This window comes from Hemicordylus capensis, chromosome 1 (assembly GCF_027244095.1).
Source record: "Hemicordylus capensis ecotype Gifberg chromosome 1, rHemCap1.1.pri, whole genome shotgun sequence".
Classification (NCBI taxonomy): domain Eukaryota; kingdom Metazoa; phylum Chordata; class Lepidosauria; order Squamata; family Cordylidae; genus Hemicordylus; species Hemicordylus capensis.
In genome coordinates, this window is record NC_069657.1 from 13,344,877 (window position 1) to 13,360,350 (window position 15,474).

The window sequence follows — 15,474 nt, forward strand, 5'->3', positions numbered from 1 at the left end:
ACAGCTCACCGGGAGTTGTCCCCCGGAACTCAGTGGTGGGCCTTTACGCAGAGCAGGTAACATGGCTAGAGCTGTGCGGGATCCCAGTTCTCGGCAGGAGAGAGAGCAGCGGCCTTCGCTCCCGCAGCAGTCCTGCCCTGCCTCCCCTTGGCAGGGCTTCGGACCACCGAAGAAAGCGCTCGCCTGCTGCCCTTGGAGGGGCCCTCTCCCTCGCGCCTCCCACTTTTGCCTCCGGCAGCGGGAGACGCGTTGGGGCGGCCTCGGTCCTCCCCTGAGGCTCGGCTTAGCAGCCCCTGCGCCTCCCGCTCCGCTCACCTGAGCAAGCCGCCGGGCCGGGCGCTGTCGCGAGGCAGCGGGAGAGCGGAGGGCCACGGGAGCGGCCCCTTCGAACAACCGAGGAGCACGCGCCGGGCCGGGAGCAGGAGGCGCCCTGAGCCCCGCCGCGCTCCGGGGGAGGGGGACGCGCGTGCGTGAAAGCCGGCCACCCGCCTCTCCTGGCTAGCTGCCGCCTTTCCTGGAGAGCGCTGCGTGCGGGCATGGGCTGAAGGAGGCAGCGCGCCTGCCGCTGGAGGGGAAGCGAGCGAGCCCGGGCAGCGGCAGCGGCTGACGAGGAGCTACTCCCGCATCCTGCGCGGAAGCCTCCTTGGCAGCGATGGCGACGGAGAGTAAGTGTGTGCTCCCGCCTGGCAGAGGGGGCTCTTATGCAGGCGCTCTCTCCCCGGGGCTTGTCCTGCGCCAGGTGTGTGCGCGGCGGCGGCTCCCCATCTCTTTCCCCCAGCCCCTTGGGATGCGCCCCCTGGTGCATCCCCTTGACTGAGGGGGGCCGGCATGGCGGGGCAAGACGCTCCCCCGCATCTCTGTTTGGAGAAATGGGGGGGGGGAGGCACAGCTCGCCCCCCAGACAGGCACTTCCTTGCCCCGCCTGTGTCCTCTTCCTGGAGCCGCTTCGCTCCCCCCCTCCCTCCCCTGCGGTGCTCTCCTAGGCCCACCTGCCCTCACCTGTCTCCGCCCGCCCTCCTCCCCCCCTCCACGCCAGCCCGCTTCGGCCCAGCCGCCTCTGCATTGAGCTGGGCCTGCTGGTGCTGCTGCTGCAGCCGCAGGAGCCGCCTCTGCTCTCGCTGCCCAGAGCTTGCAGCCGGCCCCCCTTGCACAGGCTCTCGGCCGGGCCCTGCTCCTCCTCTTCGGGGCTGTCTGGTGGGGGTGGGTTGTCTTGGGCACAAGTTGTGCTGAGTTTTAGAGTGGGGAGTGGGAGCCGGGCAAGGTTTCGGGGAGCTCTGGCAAGTTGACCCAAGGCTATGTGCACCGGGTGGTCCTAGTTGCTGTTTTGGGGCAACAGACACCACCCCATGATTGCATTTCTACCTGTCAGATGCAAGAGATGAACTTGAGATTTTAACGTTGATTCTGCAACACACGAATCTGCCTTGTGCTGAATCAGACCCTTGGCCCACCCGACCACTCTGACTGAAAGTGGCTCTGCAGGGCCTCAGGCAGGTGAGGATCTCTTTCGCCGGATACACCCCATTCCTAGAGCCTTCCTCTCCTGTGCCTGAAAGCTCTGTGGCAGACGTGTGGAAAGAAAGCTGCATCTGTTGAATTTGTGTCTGCATAGGAGGATTGGATCATAAACCGTGTGTGTTAGTGTGCCTAGTATGTCACCTGTGTTGTCTCATTAACTTGGAATAGCTGCCATTTCTGGTTTTGTATGTGCAGTTTGTGTGTGTCCTCTTTTTGGTACCTTTTAATCACCCTGCTAGTATGGGAGGAGTAGGAACCTAGTGGCAGAACCTAGTGGCAGATACATGGCTTGCAGAAGGTCCCAGGTTCCATTCCTGGTATCTCTAGTTCAGGGACTTTAGGGGGCAGAGCTGGGGAAGATCTCTCTTGTCTAAAAACCTGCAGAGCTGCTTCAGTGCTGAGAGCATTCCAGGGGTTCCCAAGCTGAGGTCTTCCTGAGATATTGTTGGACTACAGTTCCCATCATCCCCAGCTGTGGTGGCTATTGTGGTTGGGGATGATGAGAGTTATAGTCCCACAAAATTTAGGAACCCAATCTAAGGAAAGCATTTGGAACCCCTGGGGTAGACCATGCTAAGCTAGATCAAACTGTGGTCTGGCTAAGGCAGTTTGACTCCAAACTTGGGTTGGTCTGTGTCTCACTTGATTTTGCCGTTGATTCGGTGTCGGCTCCTAGCGATCACATTCCATGTGATTTTCTTGGTAGAATACAGGAATGGTTTACCAATGCTGCCTCCTGGCACAGTATTGGTTTTTAAATATGATAAACAATGATGTTTTGGTGGTGATCCTACCCTTTTGCTTCTTTTAGGTAATGGGCATAAGAGAGCTCAATAGCCAAGAAAAGAGAAAGAGCCCATAACTCAGTGGCAGACCACCAGCTTTGTATGCAGAAGGTCACAGGTTCAGTCCCCGGCATCTCCAGGGAGGGTGGGGGAAGGCCTCTGTCTGGAACGCTGGGAAGTTGTTGCCAGTCAGAGTAGACAGTGCTGAAGGACATGGACCAAGGGTCTGACTCAGTATAAGGCAGCTTAATTTGTTCATCGGGAGCACCCATAATTTGGTATTGGAGCACTTGCTTTGCTTGCAGAAGGAAGGTCCCGAGTCCAGTCCAGTGTTCTCTCTAATTTTTTTCATCTGTGCGCGGAATGAGATTTGTTCTGGGCGGGAGTATCAAGGCAGTCTGTGTGCACATGTGCATTCAGAGTGGGGCCTTCCTGATTCAACCTGAGCGGGATCTGAAATGAACGGAGCAGACATAAAACAACTTGTGAGCACATACTTCTTAGAGCGAACACTGGTCCAGTCCCCTAAAAGAATGGAGTAGCTGCAAGGTCTCTGCCTGCCTGCGACACCCTGGAGAGCTTCTGCCATTCAGAGCAGAATGCTTAGATGGACCAATGGTCACACAACCCTCACTCTACAGGTGGAGCAGCCTTAATTTTATTAGCAACAGCTACCCATTCAAGGATCCTTCAGAGGAACATAGGAAACTGCCATATACTGAGTTAGACCATTGGTCTATCTAGCTCAGTATTGTTTTTACAGACTGGCAGCGGCTTCTCCAAGGTTGCAGGCAGGAATCTCTCTCAGCCCTATCTTGGAGAAGCCAGGGAGGGAACTTGAAACCTTCTGTTCTTCCCAGAGCGGCTCCATCCCCTGAGGGGAATCTCTTGCAGTGCTCACACATCAAGTCTCCCATTCATATACAACCAGGGCAGACCCTGCTTAGCTATGGGGACAAGTCATGCTTGCTAGCACAAGACCAGCAGTTGAGCCAGTCTAGTGTGGCCCATTTGCTCACAGGGCACAGCTTTCTTTCCCATCACTAAGTGAAGTAACTTCTCTAGCTCTTGCTTGTAAGAGGAAAGCTCCCTAGGTTTGTGTTTAGTATATGAAACCTATAATAAACATCATTGGAATCCTCTGTATTATTGAAAGTGTTCTGTAATGTTTCAAGGCGCTCCTGTATGCTTTTGGTCATTTGTGTGTAGGGCACGAAATGGATCCAGTGCAGGACCAAAGGGTCTTCACAGTCACTTTCTTTTCTCAGTCTTGGGAACCTGTGACTTGTGCATCGTATCCATAACCTGCTTGTACCAAGCGTCAAAACCCTCCTCTCGGAGCCCTCCAACTTCTCGGAGCCCTTCCAGAGAAGATGCATGACTTGGGATAGCCTCTGAATTTACTTACTTACTTACTTTATTTATTTATTTAACATTTATATCCCGCTCTTCCTCCAAGGAGCCCAGAGTGGTATACTACATACCTTAGTTTCTCCTCACAACAACCCTGTGAAGTAGGTGATCCACTTGTGGAACTCTCTGCCACAGGATGTGGTGATGGCCAACAACCTGGATGGCTTTAAGAGGGGTTTGGATGACTTCATGGAGGAGAGGTCTATCAATGGCTACTAGTCAGAGGGCTGTGGGCCACCTCCAGCCTCAAGGGTAGGGTGCCTCTGAGTACCAGCTGCAGGGCAGTTATGGCAGGAGAGAAGGCACGCCCTCAGCTCCTGCCTGTAGGCTTCCAGCGGCATCTGGTGGGCCACTGTGCGAAACAGGATGCTGGACTAGATGTGCCTTGGGCCTGATCCAGCAGGGCTGTTCTTATGTTCTTATGTTCTAGGTTAGGCTGAGAGAGAAGTGACTGGCCCAGAGTCACCCAGCTAGTCTCATGGCTGAATGGGGATTTGAACTCGGGTCTCCCCGGTCCTAGTCCAGCACTCTAACCACTGCACCACGCTGGTTGCACAGCCTTCTCTAGGGCTTTTCATAAAGCCTCTGCCCACTCTTCAGGAGACCCTGAAGCATTTGCTGGTAAGGTAAAGTGTGCCGTCGAGTCAGTGTTGACTCCTGACGCCCACAGAGCCCTGTGGTTGTCTTTGGTAGAATACAGGAGAAGTTTACCATTGCCATTTCCTGCACAGTATGAGAGGATGCCTTTCAGCATCTTCCTGTATCACTGCTGCCTGATATAGATGTTTTCCATAGTCTGGGAAACATACCAGCGGGGATTTGAACCAGCAACCTCTGCTTGCTAGTCTAGTCATTTCCCCGCTGTGCCATTCGGTGACTTAATGAGTCACCCTGTGAGGAGAGATTTAACAAACCAGACAGATCACTAGACAGCTCAACATGGTGGTTCTCCAAATTTGTGTGTGTCATAGAGAGAGAGAGAGAATTTCAAATGTAAGTTAAAGAAAAAGTTACTCCAGTGGTGTGCCTCCTAAATGTCCTCCCACAAAATAATCCCAGTCAAGCCTCTCAAATGTAACCCACCCTTATAGTTAGGAATAGAAATGAATAAGTAGGGGTAACATCAACATAATGTTGACTAGTTGTAACATAATGTTGACTAGTTGTAACATAATGTTGGCTTGTTGTGCACTGCCCAGAGCCTTTGGAAGGGGCGGTATTAAAAATGTAATAAATGAATAATATTTAACACTTTACAAAACTTCAATAAATCAGCATGTGTTTTTTTTAGGGGGGCGAGGAAGGCTGCAAGCATTTTTCCTGAGAGGCTGGGGGTGGGGGGGAAGGCTGCAAGTTCTTTTTCTGGTGGGGAAGGCTTAGGCCATGTACCCTGCGTGATGCTCTGGCTCCCTCCCAGATGCTGCTGCTTTCCAGAGCTGAGGCAAGGCAAGCAGCGTATCCTCCCCTCCCTCGTTCTTTCCTCCTGCAAGGCTGAGTGAGCCCCTCTGCCTGCCTGGCTTGCTGACTGGAACTCCTGGCGCACCCCAGACCCGGCCCCACTGCTGCCCCATTTTTATTGCCATTGGGGGAAAGGGTGCTATGACATGCACAGGCTCAATCCGCCGGGGGTGGGGTGCGTCTCCTTTCACCTCCACCTGGACACCACGCAAACTGCCATTTAGGAACGTCAATAAAGAAGGAATTCCAAACAGGAATTGAAGCAAAATAGTTGTCCTTCACACAATCATGCCAAGAAAAGGGGAGAGTGCTCAGGTATTTGTAATGCAGAGAACTTGTAATCCAGCAGAGTGCTACAGCTGTCCCCTGACCCCCCAGGTTTAAGGATGTGTCCAGAAGGACTCTCAAGCTGATCCTTCAAGGGGGAGTGCCACTCAGTCCAGAACAGGGTGACAAACCATTACTGAATCGGAGGGTCTCTTGCCCAGCAGAGCCTCTGTCTTGTCTGGGTTTAATTTCAGCTTGCTGAAGTCCAACAAAAATCAGTCCAAACTATGGATTTCTGCTGGGAGCGCATTCCACAGCCCCAGAGCAGCCCCAGAGAAGGCCCGAAAGCAGACAGTTTAGGGAATGCATGCCATTAGTGACACTTTTACCCCTGGACTTTGGGGCTGAAGTCGAGGGCCTCCACACCCCCTGGGGCCCCCCAATCTGTCCTCGGTGGTGTGGTCACTGCTGGCCCACACGGCGCTGGGCTGCCAAGTGTGATTATGACCTGTGCCAGGTGCTTTAGAGACAGAAGGGGGAGTGAGGAAAGAAATATGTGGGATGGGGATCTATTGAGTGTTAAAATGCTTCTGCTAATGCATATTTGCACAAATATTCCTGTTTTGTATTACATTCTTGTCGTCCAGTTGCTGTTTGTGCCCTCAAGAATCCATGTGTTAAAAACGTGTGTGTTTGTATGTGTGTGTGTGTGTGTGTGTGTGTGTGTGTGTGTAGGGGGATGATGCTTAACTTGCAGGGGGGTGGGAGCTCCAAAAGCCTTTAGGTCCAAGTTCCAAAATTACCTAGGTGCACCCCTGAGTGCCATTTCCTGAGGATGATGATAAGGAAAAATAGATTTGGGTGTCCTGATGACCTCATCCAGCGGTTTCATGTAGATATTAAAAAGCATTGGTGACAGAATGGAGCCCTGAGGGTCTCCTTATAATAGCTCTCATTTTGAAGAGGGACTGTCACCAAGCTCCACCATCTGGAATCTGCTTGAGAGATAGGAGCGGAACCAGTGCAAAGCGGTGCCCCCTATCCCCAACTCCCCCAGGTGATCCAGAAGGATACCATGGTTGATGGTATGGAATGGTGCCGAGAGAGCCAAAAGAACCAGCAGAGTCGCACTCCCTCTGTCAGTTCCCTGGTAAAGGTCATCCATCAGGCCAATCAAGGGTATTTCAACCCCATAGCCAGCTCTAAAGCCATTTTGAAATGGGTCTAAATAATGTTTCCTCCAAGATTGCCTGAAGCTGAGAGGCCACCACCCTCTCAATCAACTTGCCCAACCATGGGAGATTGGAGACTGGTCTATCACTATCCATCACTGAGGGATCTAGGGAACACTTCTTAAGAAGTGGTCCAACCATTGCCCCCTTCAAACAAGGAGGCATCCTACCCTCCCTCAGTGATGTGTTAATGATATTAACTAGGCCACCTCCAATAATTTCCCTGCTAAATGGAAGCAGCTAAGTTGGGCAAGGATCCAGAAAACAAGTGGTAAGCCACACCGCCCCAAGCAGCTTGTCCACATCCTCACGAGTCAGAGAGTCACATCTCCAACTGGGGATGCATCTGATATGTTAATACCAATGGAGCAGTTGCAAATTTAGAAGTGCAGTTGCTCTCCATGATAGCCCTCATGGCCATGCCCCACCCCGACTGCCAGAGAAGCCGAGAAGTACCAGCACTCCATTCCTGCACATTCCCCGCTCCACTAGACCCCTGGTTCATACCATCCAGCATCAAACTCACACTCCTGCACAAATGCTCCCAGCAGTTACCTGTATATGTAGAAGTTGGAAAGCATGAGAGAGAAAGAGCCAGTTCACATGATGATGTGCCAGCCTTGACATCATTCCAAGATGTCCTGATTCACTGTTGGGACATCCTTTAAAAGAGAGGTGACTATCCAAACTGCCTGCCTATCTATATACACTCGCACTCCCTGTTTAAACCGGCGCTTTGGATGACCACCCCTCACACGCGATCAAAGGACATGCTGAGAATGCATTGGTGCATCCTTTAGTGATGTCAGGTTGGACACATTCTCAGTGCAGCCCTGTCATTATCACATCCAGGGAGGTGATGGGGACCGTGCTCATCTGAATTGGCCCCATATAGAACTATGTGGAACATAGTAGGGTGGGGTTCCCAACCGTTGGTACTCCAGGTGTTGCAGAACTACAACTCGCATCATCTCCAGCCACAATAAATTGTAGCTGGAGATGATGGCAGTTGTAGTTTAGCAACATCTGGAGTACGACCGGTTTGGGAATCTCCTGTCATGGGGCAATGACCAGGGTGCTGGGCAGGTGTCCCCCAGCGCCAGCCTCTGGGAACATCCCTGGAGGAAAGACTGGAGCCACTGTAGCACTGCTCCTTTGTCCCACTCCCCCAAGGCAATCCAAAAGGATACCGTGATGGATGGCATAAAAAACCACTGAGAGGTCCAGAAGGACCAATAGAGAGACACTCTTCCTGTCCAGTTCCTGGCATAAGATCCACTGAAGTGACCAAAATAGTTCGAGTCCCAGACCTGGGTTGGAAATGAGCCTGAAAAGGGTCCAGGTGTGGAAAAACGAGGTCCTCCCTAGCAAAGAACTTGCTTTCCTGCAACAAAAATTGAAAGTGGAGAGCGTGCAATTGGTGACTTGATGTAGGATATGGTGTAAATTGTACAAGTCTCTGGGAAAGATCACTAGGGAAATGGACGGTGTGGAAATATCACCAGGGAAATTGGTGCATTTTAGTATGAGAGATACTTCCCAGCCCTTATCCATCCTTGCAACAATCCTGTGATTTGAAGCAGCTCACCATTATTCCATTTAACAGGTGTGGAGTGGGGGAACAGAAGGCGAGGAAAGGTCCCTTGTCCAGCGATCTGCCAAGTCATGAGCTTGGATCCTGCATGTACAGATCTTACATAGTCACTGGGCCATGTTGACATTCATGTGCCATAAATGCCTTGAGGACTTGGCTGGTGTCTAGCACCAAGGCTGAGCTGGAGTGGTGTGGAGAAGGGTATTTGAGATCTAAATGCACCACCAGACCCAACTAAAAGTAGGCTTAAATCTGTCCCAAGGGGTCCAGTCTGAGGGTGTGATGGAGCTTTGATTGCCCTTGGAATTAAAATATCTGCAATAAAGGCTGTTTTTCTGTTTTGGCTCATCTGCTGGTTGCTTAGTTACAAGGATTGTTCTGCTTTGGGGGCCTTGGATGAATTAACTCGCAATACACAAGAGACATCTTCTGTTAATTTAGGTCATTCCATTGGTCAGAGCCTTGCATGAACAAGACACCTTCGGTTTATTAGGATTGCAAGCAGTGTGGCTTGTGTGTGGTTTTCAATCTTTGTATGACTCTGTGTGCCATTATGTGCTGTAGTTATTGCAGACTTTTCCAAAATAATATTTCAGATTTTAGAAATGGTGTGAAATTGAAATGTATTTATCTATCTAACGTATTTATATCCCACCCAAAAGTCATGCCTGGTTGGTTTGCAGTAAAACAGCACAAATTAAAACGATTTAAAACTTAAAACCATGTTAAAATCTGTGAGCCCAATTAAAGATCTGGGTGAACAAATGTGTCTTAACTGCCTTAAAAATTATCTGGCTTTAAAATGATCAGAAATGTAGCTCCTCTAACTGGTTAAAAGGACTATTCTTTTCACATGAATGACGAATGAGTCTTTCTCCTCTGTTTGCACTGCTTGTGGGGCAACTCCGGCCCTCCTGGAGATGTTGGACTACAACTCCCATAGTCCCTGACTATGGGTCACTGTGGCTGATGATGATGGTAGTTGTAGTCCAAAAGCAACTGGAGGGCAGGGCCATAACTAGGCAGTCATGGCTTTTGCTGTCTTTTGTAATTTTATGGTTTGAAATTCTTATTTGCTGTTTTGATTTGATTTAGTTATGCTGTCTTTTTTTAAGCCTACTTTCCTTAAGGAAAGTAATCTTATGAGATTATCCAGGTGTGTACCTGTGGGCCTCCCCCCCCCCCGGCCTTCAACTTTGTAATGTCTGGACCAATTTGAACCAAATTTGCTACAGTTCTAGGGACACCTCAATGGCATAGTTTGTGATGATGTCATCCACCCCAGTTCAAGATGGCAGATGCATAAACGTTTGAGGCTCAAGTGAGCTAATTTGTGAAGATAGTAATTATCAACAAAGACTACAGTGAAAAGAAGGTAGGCAGATCCATTTTTACCAGAGCTCTTTGTTAATGTTTGAAGTCACTTAAAGAGCTTTTGGGCTGAAAAATGGCATAGCAATACAAACACAAATAAAATGCTGGTGACTAGGAATTTGAAACGTGTTTTTCCAGTCTGCTCAACACAGAAATGCCAAGTAAGAACATAAGAGCATAAGAACAACCCTTCTGGATCAGGTCCAAGAAGGCCCATCTAGTCCAGCATCCTGTTTCATACAGTGGCCCACCAAATGCCGCTGGAAGCCATAGGCAGGAATTGAGGGCATACCCTCTCGCCTGCTATTACTCCCCTGCAACTGGTACTCAGAGGCATCCTGCCTTTGAGGCTGGAGGTGGCCTATAGCCCTCCGACTAGTAGCCGATGATAGAACTCTCCTCTATGGAGTGATCCAAACTCCTCTTCAAGCCATCCAGGTTGGTGGCTGTCACCATATCTTGTGGCAGAGAATTCCACAAGTTGATTACGCGTTGTGTGAAAAAGTACTTCAAGTGCATCGACACTGTGAAATTTCCCTTTCTCCTCCCCTGCCCCCCACCGCCCTGCAGTGCTTGAAATTGTATCTGGTCAACTTTCTGTCAGACTGACTAGAGCAGATCCCAGAGGAAAGATGCATTCAAGGATGGCAAGAACCCAAATGGTGCCTCTGTGGTGTCGAGCTTTTATCAAAGCTCTGAGCAAATTAGGGCAGGCCCTGAATTATTTAAGATGGTAACAATTTCTTTCTCTGTCTCTCCCTTAAAATTAAGCTGCTTGATGGATCAGGAGCTAAAGTGTAGCTGAAGAGCTGATTAATCATACTCTAAAGATTTTTGCAACCCTATCCAAACAATGTTCATCTGTAAGTAAGTTCAATTGGATTTTTTTTCTTTTTTGTGGACAGGATGGATTTTTTAAAAGTGTGCGTGCTTAAGGATTACTGTACTCTTATTTCTGAAAAATGTTTAGTTGGCATTTCTTAAAAGAATAATTTTAAGTGGTTGCATCAAAAGTAAACTACATAAATTAAAATAAAACAAAGAACGGTAACACTTTAAGTTATATCAGCACAGCAAATCTAGCAAAAGCAGCAGAGTGAAACAGACCAGTCAACAAGAATATGGGCATGAATTTATCTGAAAGTCCCTCTGGAAAAGTAAGGTCGACCTAGCATCCAAAGGGCGCCGTTGTGTAGAGGTCTGGCAGACCTCCCTCAGCACAGCATTCCATACTGTGCCTGTTCTAAAACAGTTGCACTGTTGTCAGTATGTTTCCAGGCAAAATATAAAGGTAATATAAAGCCCATTCAGGGCTTTATTACCTTTTAAAGCCCTGAATGACTAAGCCTCGAGTTACCTGAGAGAGCACCTATCTTTGCAAGATCCCCATTACTTATTAAGGTAAGAACAGAAGAACAGCCCTGCTGGATCAGGCCCAAGAAGGCCCATCTAGTCCAGCATCCACCCACCCACCCCCACCCCCACCCCCGCCGGCAGCATCACCAGATAGGACTAAGACTCTTGCCTGTAACCTTGGAGAAGCTGTTGCCAATCTGTGTAGAAAATACTGAGCTGGATTGACCAATGGTCTGATCTGGTAGAAGGCAGCTTCTTATGTTCCTAAAGTAGCACTTAGCAATAGCACTTAGCAATAATTAAAGAGGCACCCTTTGAAAGTGGTGATTCTCTTTATTGAGCAGGGGGAGAGCAACTGGCCTTAGCCAGCCTCAGCTCAGGATCCCTCCAGTGGTGGTTGGTGGTGTCTATCTTTTTAGATTGTGAGCCTTTTGGGGAGAGGGATCCATCACTCACTCACTTCTGTTTCTCTATGTAAACCACTTTGAAAACGTTTTGTTGAAAAGCGGTATATAAATATTCGTAGTAGTAGTTGGAGCCAGGTGAGCCTCCCTGGAGATGGGATGCTTGTGGTAACAGGCATGAATTGTTCCCTTTGTTAAGCAGGGTCCATCTTGGTTTGCATTTGGATGGGAGACTACATGTGTGACCCTGTAAGATATTCCCTTTAGGGGCTGAGGCTCTTTCTCAGTGAAAGAGCCTCTGCTTTGCATGCCCAAGGACCCAGGCTCCTTCCTTGGCATCTCCAGGGAGGACTGGGAGAGACTCCTGCCTGAAATGTTGGAGAGCCCCTATCAGTCAGTGTAGACAATACTGAGCTAGAGGGACCAGAGGCAGCTTCTGTGTAAGGCTGCTTCCTATGGCATTTCAGAGGCAGGCACCACGCTTTCTGTGTGATACACCTTGTTTCCTGTTTGTTTCATCCGTGTATTTAAAGCTGAAGGCGAAATCCCCAGGTGGCCACCTGGCAACCCTGCCTGTGTGCTACAATCTGTTGTGAACAATCTCCTTATGCAGATCCTGTTGAAAAGAAGGATGCTGTTCATTTTAATGGCAGCAAGCCTTGCACCTGCTTGTATAAGAGAATTTGCTAGAAGCAGTAAGAGAGGTAGTGTAACCCTGAGTGTTTATCCAGCTCAAATATATCTCTAACTTTTGGGATGGAGGCAGGAATATGTTTCTACCACATTTGGCAATATAACCAGTTAATTATCAAGACATTGGAGCACGCTGACCAATGTTATTTGACAAGACCGACTTCCACTGGCACTTGACAAAGAGGTATCTCGAAACAGAGGTCACCGTACTCTCTCTCTGTGTTCACCTTTTCATTCATATTTCCACTTCATGGACTCCATTGCTCTATTTTGATCCATAGTGTGTGAACTCATTCATTTATGTGTTGTACTCATTTCTACACGATGGATTTCATTGTTTTGTTGACAGTACAATTGTTCCAGCCATATTTACCTATACCAAATATATTTTCTATAATAGTATTACTCTACCATATTGTGTGTGTTCATTTTTCCTCATTGGATGATCTGGTGGGGGATCTTTTTGGTTCTTTTTGTGGTATGTGTGCAGAGATCCCAGTACGCTCTATTTTCTGCCTGGTGGCAAAACCATCTTAGGCTATCCCTATTCCGAAGGTTCTTTACATTTGCTTCAGTCTCCTAACCTGCGTTGCCAGGTGTTTGTTCTTTCTCTGCCACTTTGTTGATTTGAATTTTCCATTCCCAATGGCTGGTTTGCATACTTTCTCCTTGCATCAGATGCTAAGCATACTTTGCAAGGTCTGATTGAAGTGGAAATATATTGTGGTTCTGTATTTCATTTTGTAAACACTCACTTAAGATTTCTGTAGAAAGATTTGATTGCTTTTAAAAAAAAACACAATCCTGTGCTTCTGAGGATTAATGTATAAGGGGAAATGCTGATTCTGGCTTTGTCGAGTAGGCGGCTGAAATTGCCACTTGATGAGCTGTGTGGGTCTGCTGGCACAAGTGCATGCAGGGAAGCTGTGATTGGCTGCAGCTTCTCAGCATGTATAAATTGTACCCACAAGTAGCAGAAGAGGCATTTCTGTAAACCTCATCATGTGGTGATCTCCAAGCATGTTTTGCATGCTTTTTCCATACATGGAAATGTGTGTCCTACATGGGTAGACGCATAGTTGCCCTTGCAAATCTCTCTGCAAATATTCTAGTAAATAAATAATCCTGGCATATATTCATTTATTTACATTGTTTTTACCTTGCATCTTCACCTGTCTCAGGGTGGCTTACATTGAAAAAAACAACCCAGAAGATACCCATATTACAGTAAAATCGGCAACAAATTAGCAAGGCTTGGACTATAAACGTCTATCTGTCTATTAGGGATGTGCAAAAAATTTTGGGCACAGAATGATCTGTGCCCGAAACGAGCAATTTCGGGTGATTCGGGGCCGAACCGAATCACCCTCGATGTCCCCCGATATTTTTTGGGCCTGAGCCGAATCACCCGAATTTCGGGCACGAAAAATTCGGGTGATTCGGTTCATGGTTGATTTGGGGGGATTTTTTGAAGTTTTAGTGACTTTGGGGCAGTTCGGGGGCATAGCATGGGATCTGGGCAAAAAGAGTGGGGTGGGGTGGTAGTGCCTAATGGGTGCAGGCTACCACCCCAATTTTTTCTGAGGTGTGAATTCTCATTCTATCATAGCAAATGAGATTTTTTTCAATTAGACAACTCTCATGACCCCACTTTCACTTTTTCACACTCTCAATTACTATGAATATGAGGAAGTAATCAATTTAGCACACTTCACCTTATGAAGACAAACCTCAGAATTCACCAAAATTCACCCCTCTGCCCAATCACTCTGAAATTGGGGACGGGTGGTAGCCTCCACCCATTAGGCACTATCTACCAGCCCACCCCACTCCTTTGGGGCAGATCCACTTTCTGCCCCCAATCTGCCCCAAAGACACCAAAATTTCAAATATTCCCAAAAAATCAGGCCTCTGCCCAATTCCCCTGAAATTGGGGTGGTAGCCTCCACCCATTAGGCACTACCACCCCACCCCACTCTTTTGGGGCAGATCCACTTTCTGCCCCCAAATTGCCCCAAAGTCACTAAAACTTCAAAAATTCTCAAAAAATCAGCCCTTTGCCCAATCCCCCTGAAATTGGGGTGGTAGCCTGCACCCATTAGGCACTACCACCCCACCCCACTCCTTTTGCCCAGATCCCATGCTATGCCCCCAAACTGCCCCAAAGTCACTAAAATTTCAAAAATTCCCCAAAAACCAGCCCTTTGCCCAATTCCCCTGAAATTGGGGTGGTAGACTCCACCCATTGGGCACTACCACCCCACCCCAAAATCTTGCCCCTGGGCCCCTTTTTTACCCCCGAATCGATTCGGATTCAGATTCGGATTAAATCCGAATCTGAACCGAATCAAGGGTGATTCGGGTGGCCCATATTCGGGCACAAAACAGAACAGGGGTGATTCGGTTCGGGTCCCGAACCGAATCACCAAATTCCCGAATTGCTCACCCCTTCTATCTATCTATCTATCTATCTATCTATCTATCTATCTATATAATCCTATCTACATAATTCTATATATATAATTCTCTAAGACGTACCTATGGCTAATCCCATGTGTGGCAACTCTCATGACAGTTCGCGTGTGAGGGGAGGGGAAGAGGAAAGTGACAGTGGCAGGGAACATAAGACCAATGGACAGGCCAGCGAACAGGCAGGCAGGTGGGCGGGGAGAGAAAGTGTTGGTGGCCAAGGGGAGGTGGGGGGCAGAGAAAGTGAAAGCAGTGGCAGGGAGGAGAAAGGAGAACATAGGAACATAGAAAGCTGCCATATACTGAGTCAGACCATTGGTCTATCTAGCTCAGTATTGCCTTCACAGACTGGCAGCGGCTTCTCCAAGGTTGCAGGCAGGAATCTCTCTCAGCCCTATCTTGGAGAAACCAGGGAGGGAACTTGAAACCTTCTGCTCTTCCCAGAGCGGCTTCATCCCCTGAGGGGAATATCTTGCAGTGCTCACACATCAAGTCTCCCATTCATATGCAACCAGGGCAGACCCTGCTTAGCTAAGGGGACAAGTCATGCTTGCTACCACAAGACCAGCTCTCCTTATATTGCAAACCAAAGTGGGCAGCTGGAAAAAATGGCTGGCCAGGTGGCTGGCCAGAGAGAAAAAACATTGGAGGGAGGAAGAGGGAAGAGGACGGGGGTGAGGGCTGAGGGAACAAGAACGAGGGAGAACTAGAGGTGCCGATGCTCTGTGCCCGGGCCAGCTAGTTAATATTAATTGGTTAAGCTCTAATACAAGTAAAGGTTTATTTTAAAGAAGTTACAAACTTAGATAGAAAAGCCTGCACCCTGTACTATCTGGCTACCTCCATGGAGGAAGGAAGAAGGAACAGAGAGAACAAAGAAAGGACTGCCCTAAGAGTATCAGTCTACCAAT

The 15,474-nt window shown here is 48.6% G+C and overlaps 1 protein-coding gene across 8 annotated transcripts in view; it reads left to right on the plus strand.

The window, feature by feature from the left end:
• Window positions 1-96: 96 nt before the first annotated feature.
• Window positions 97-15,474, plus strand: part of SYT16 (synaptotagmin 16) — a 130,666-nt gene continuing 115,288 nt past the window's right edge. For 2 of the 8 annotated variants that reach the window (XM_053284469.1, XM_053284472.1), the window contains exon 1: window positions 104-665. In XM_053284469.1, coding sequence (XP_053140444.1) covers window positions 653-665 — 13 coding nt within the window. In that variant the 5' untranslated portion in view covers window positions 104-652. Of the gene's footprint in view, window positions 666-1,369; window positions 1,495-10,412; window positions 10,509-15,474 lie in introns of all 8 variants that reach the window. The other 6 variants (XM_053284465.1, XM_053284471.1, XM_053284466.1 and 3 more) reach the window with 6 other exon arrangements.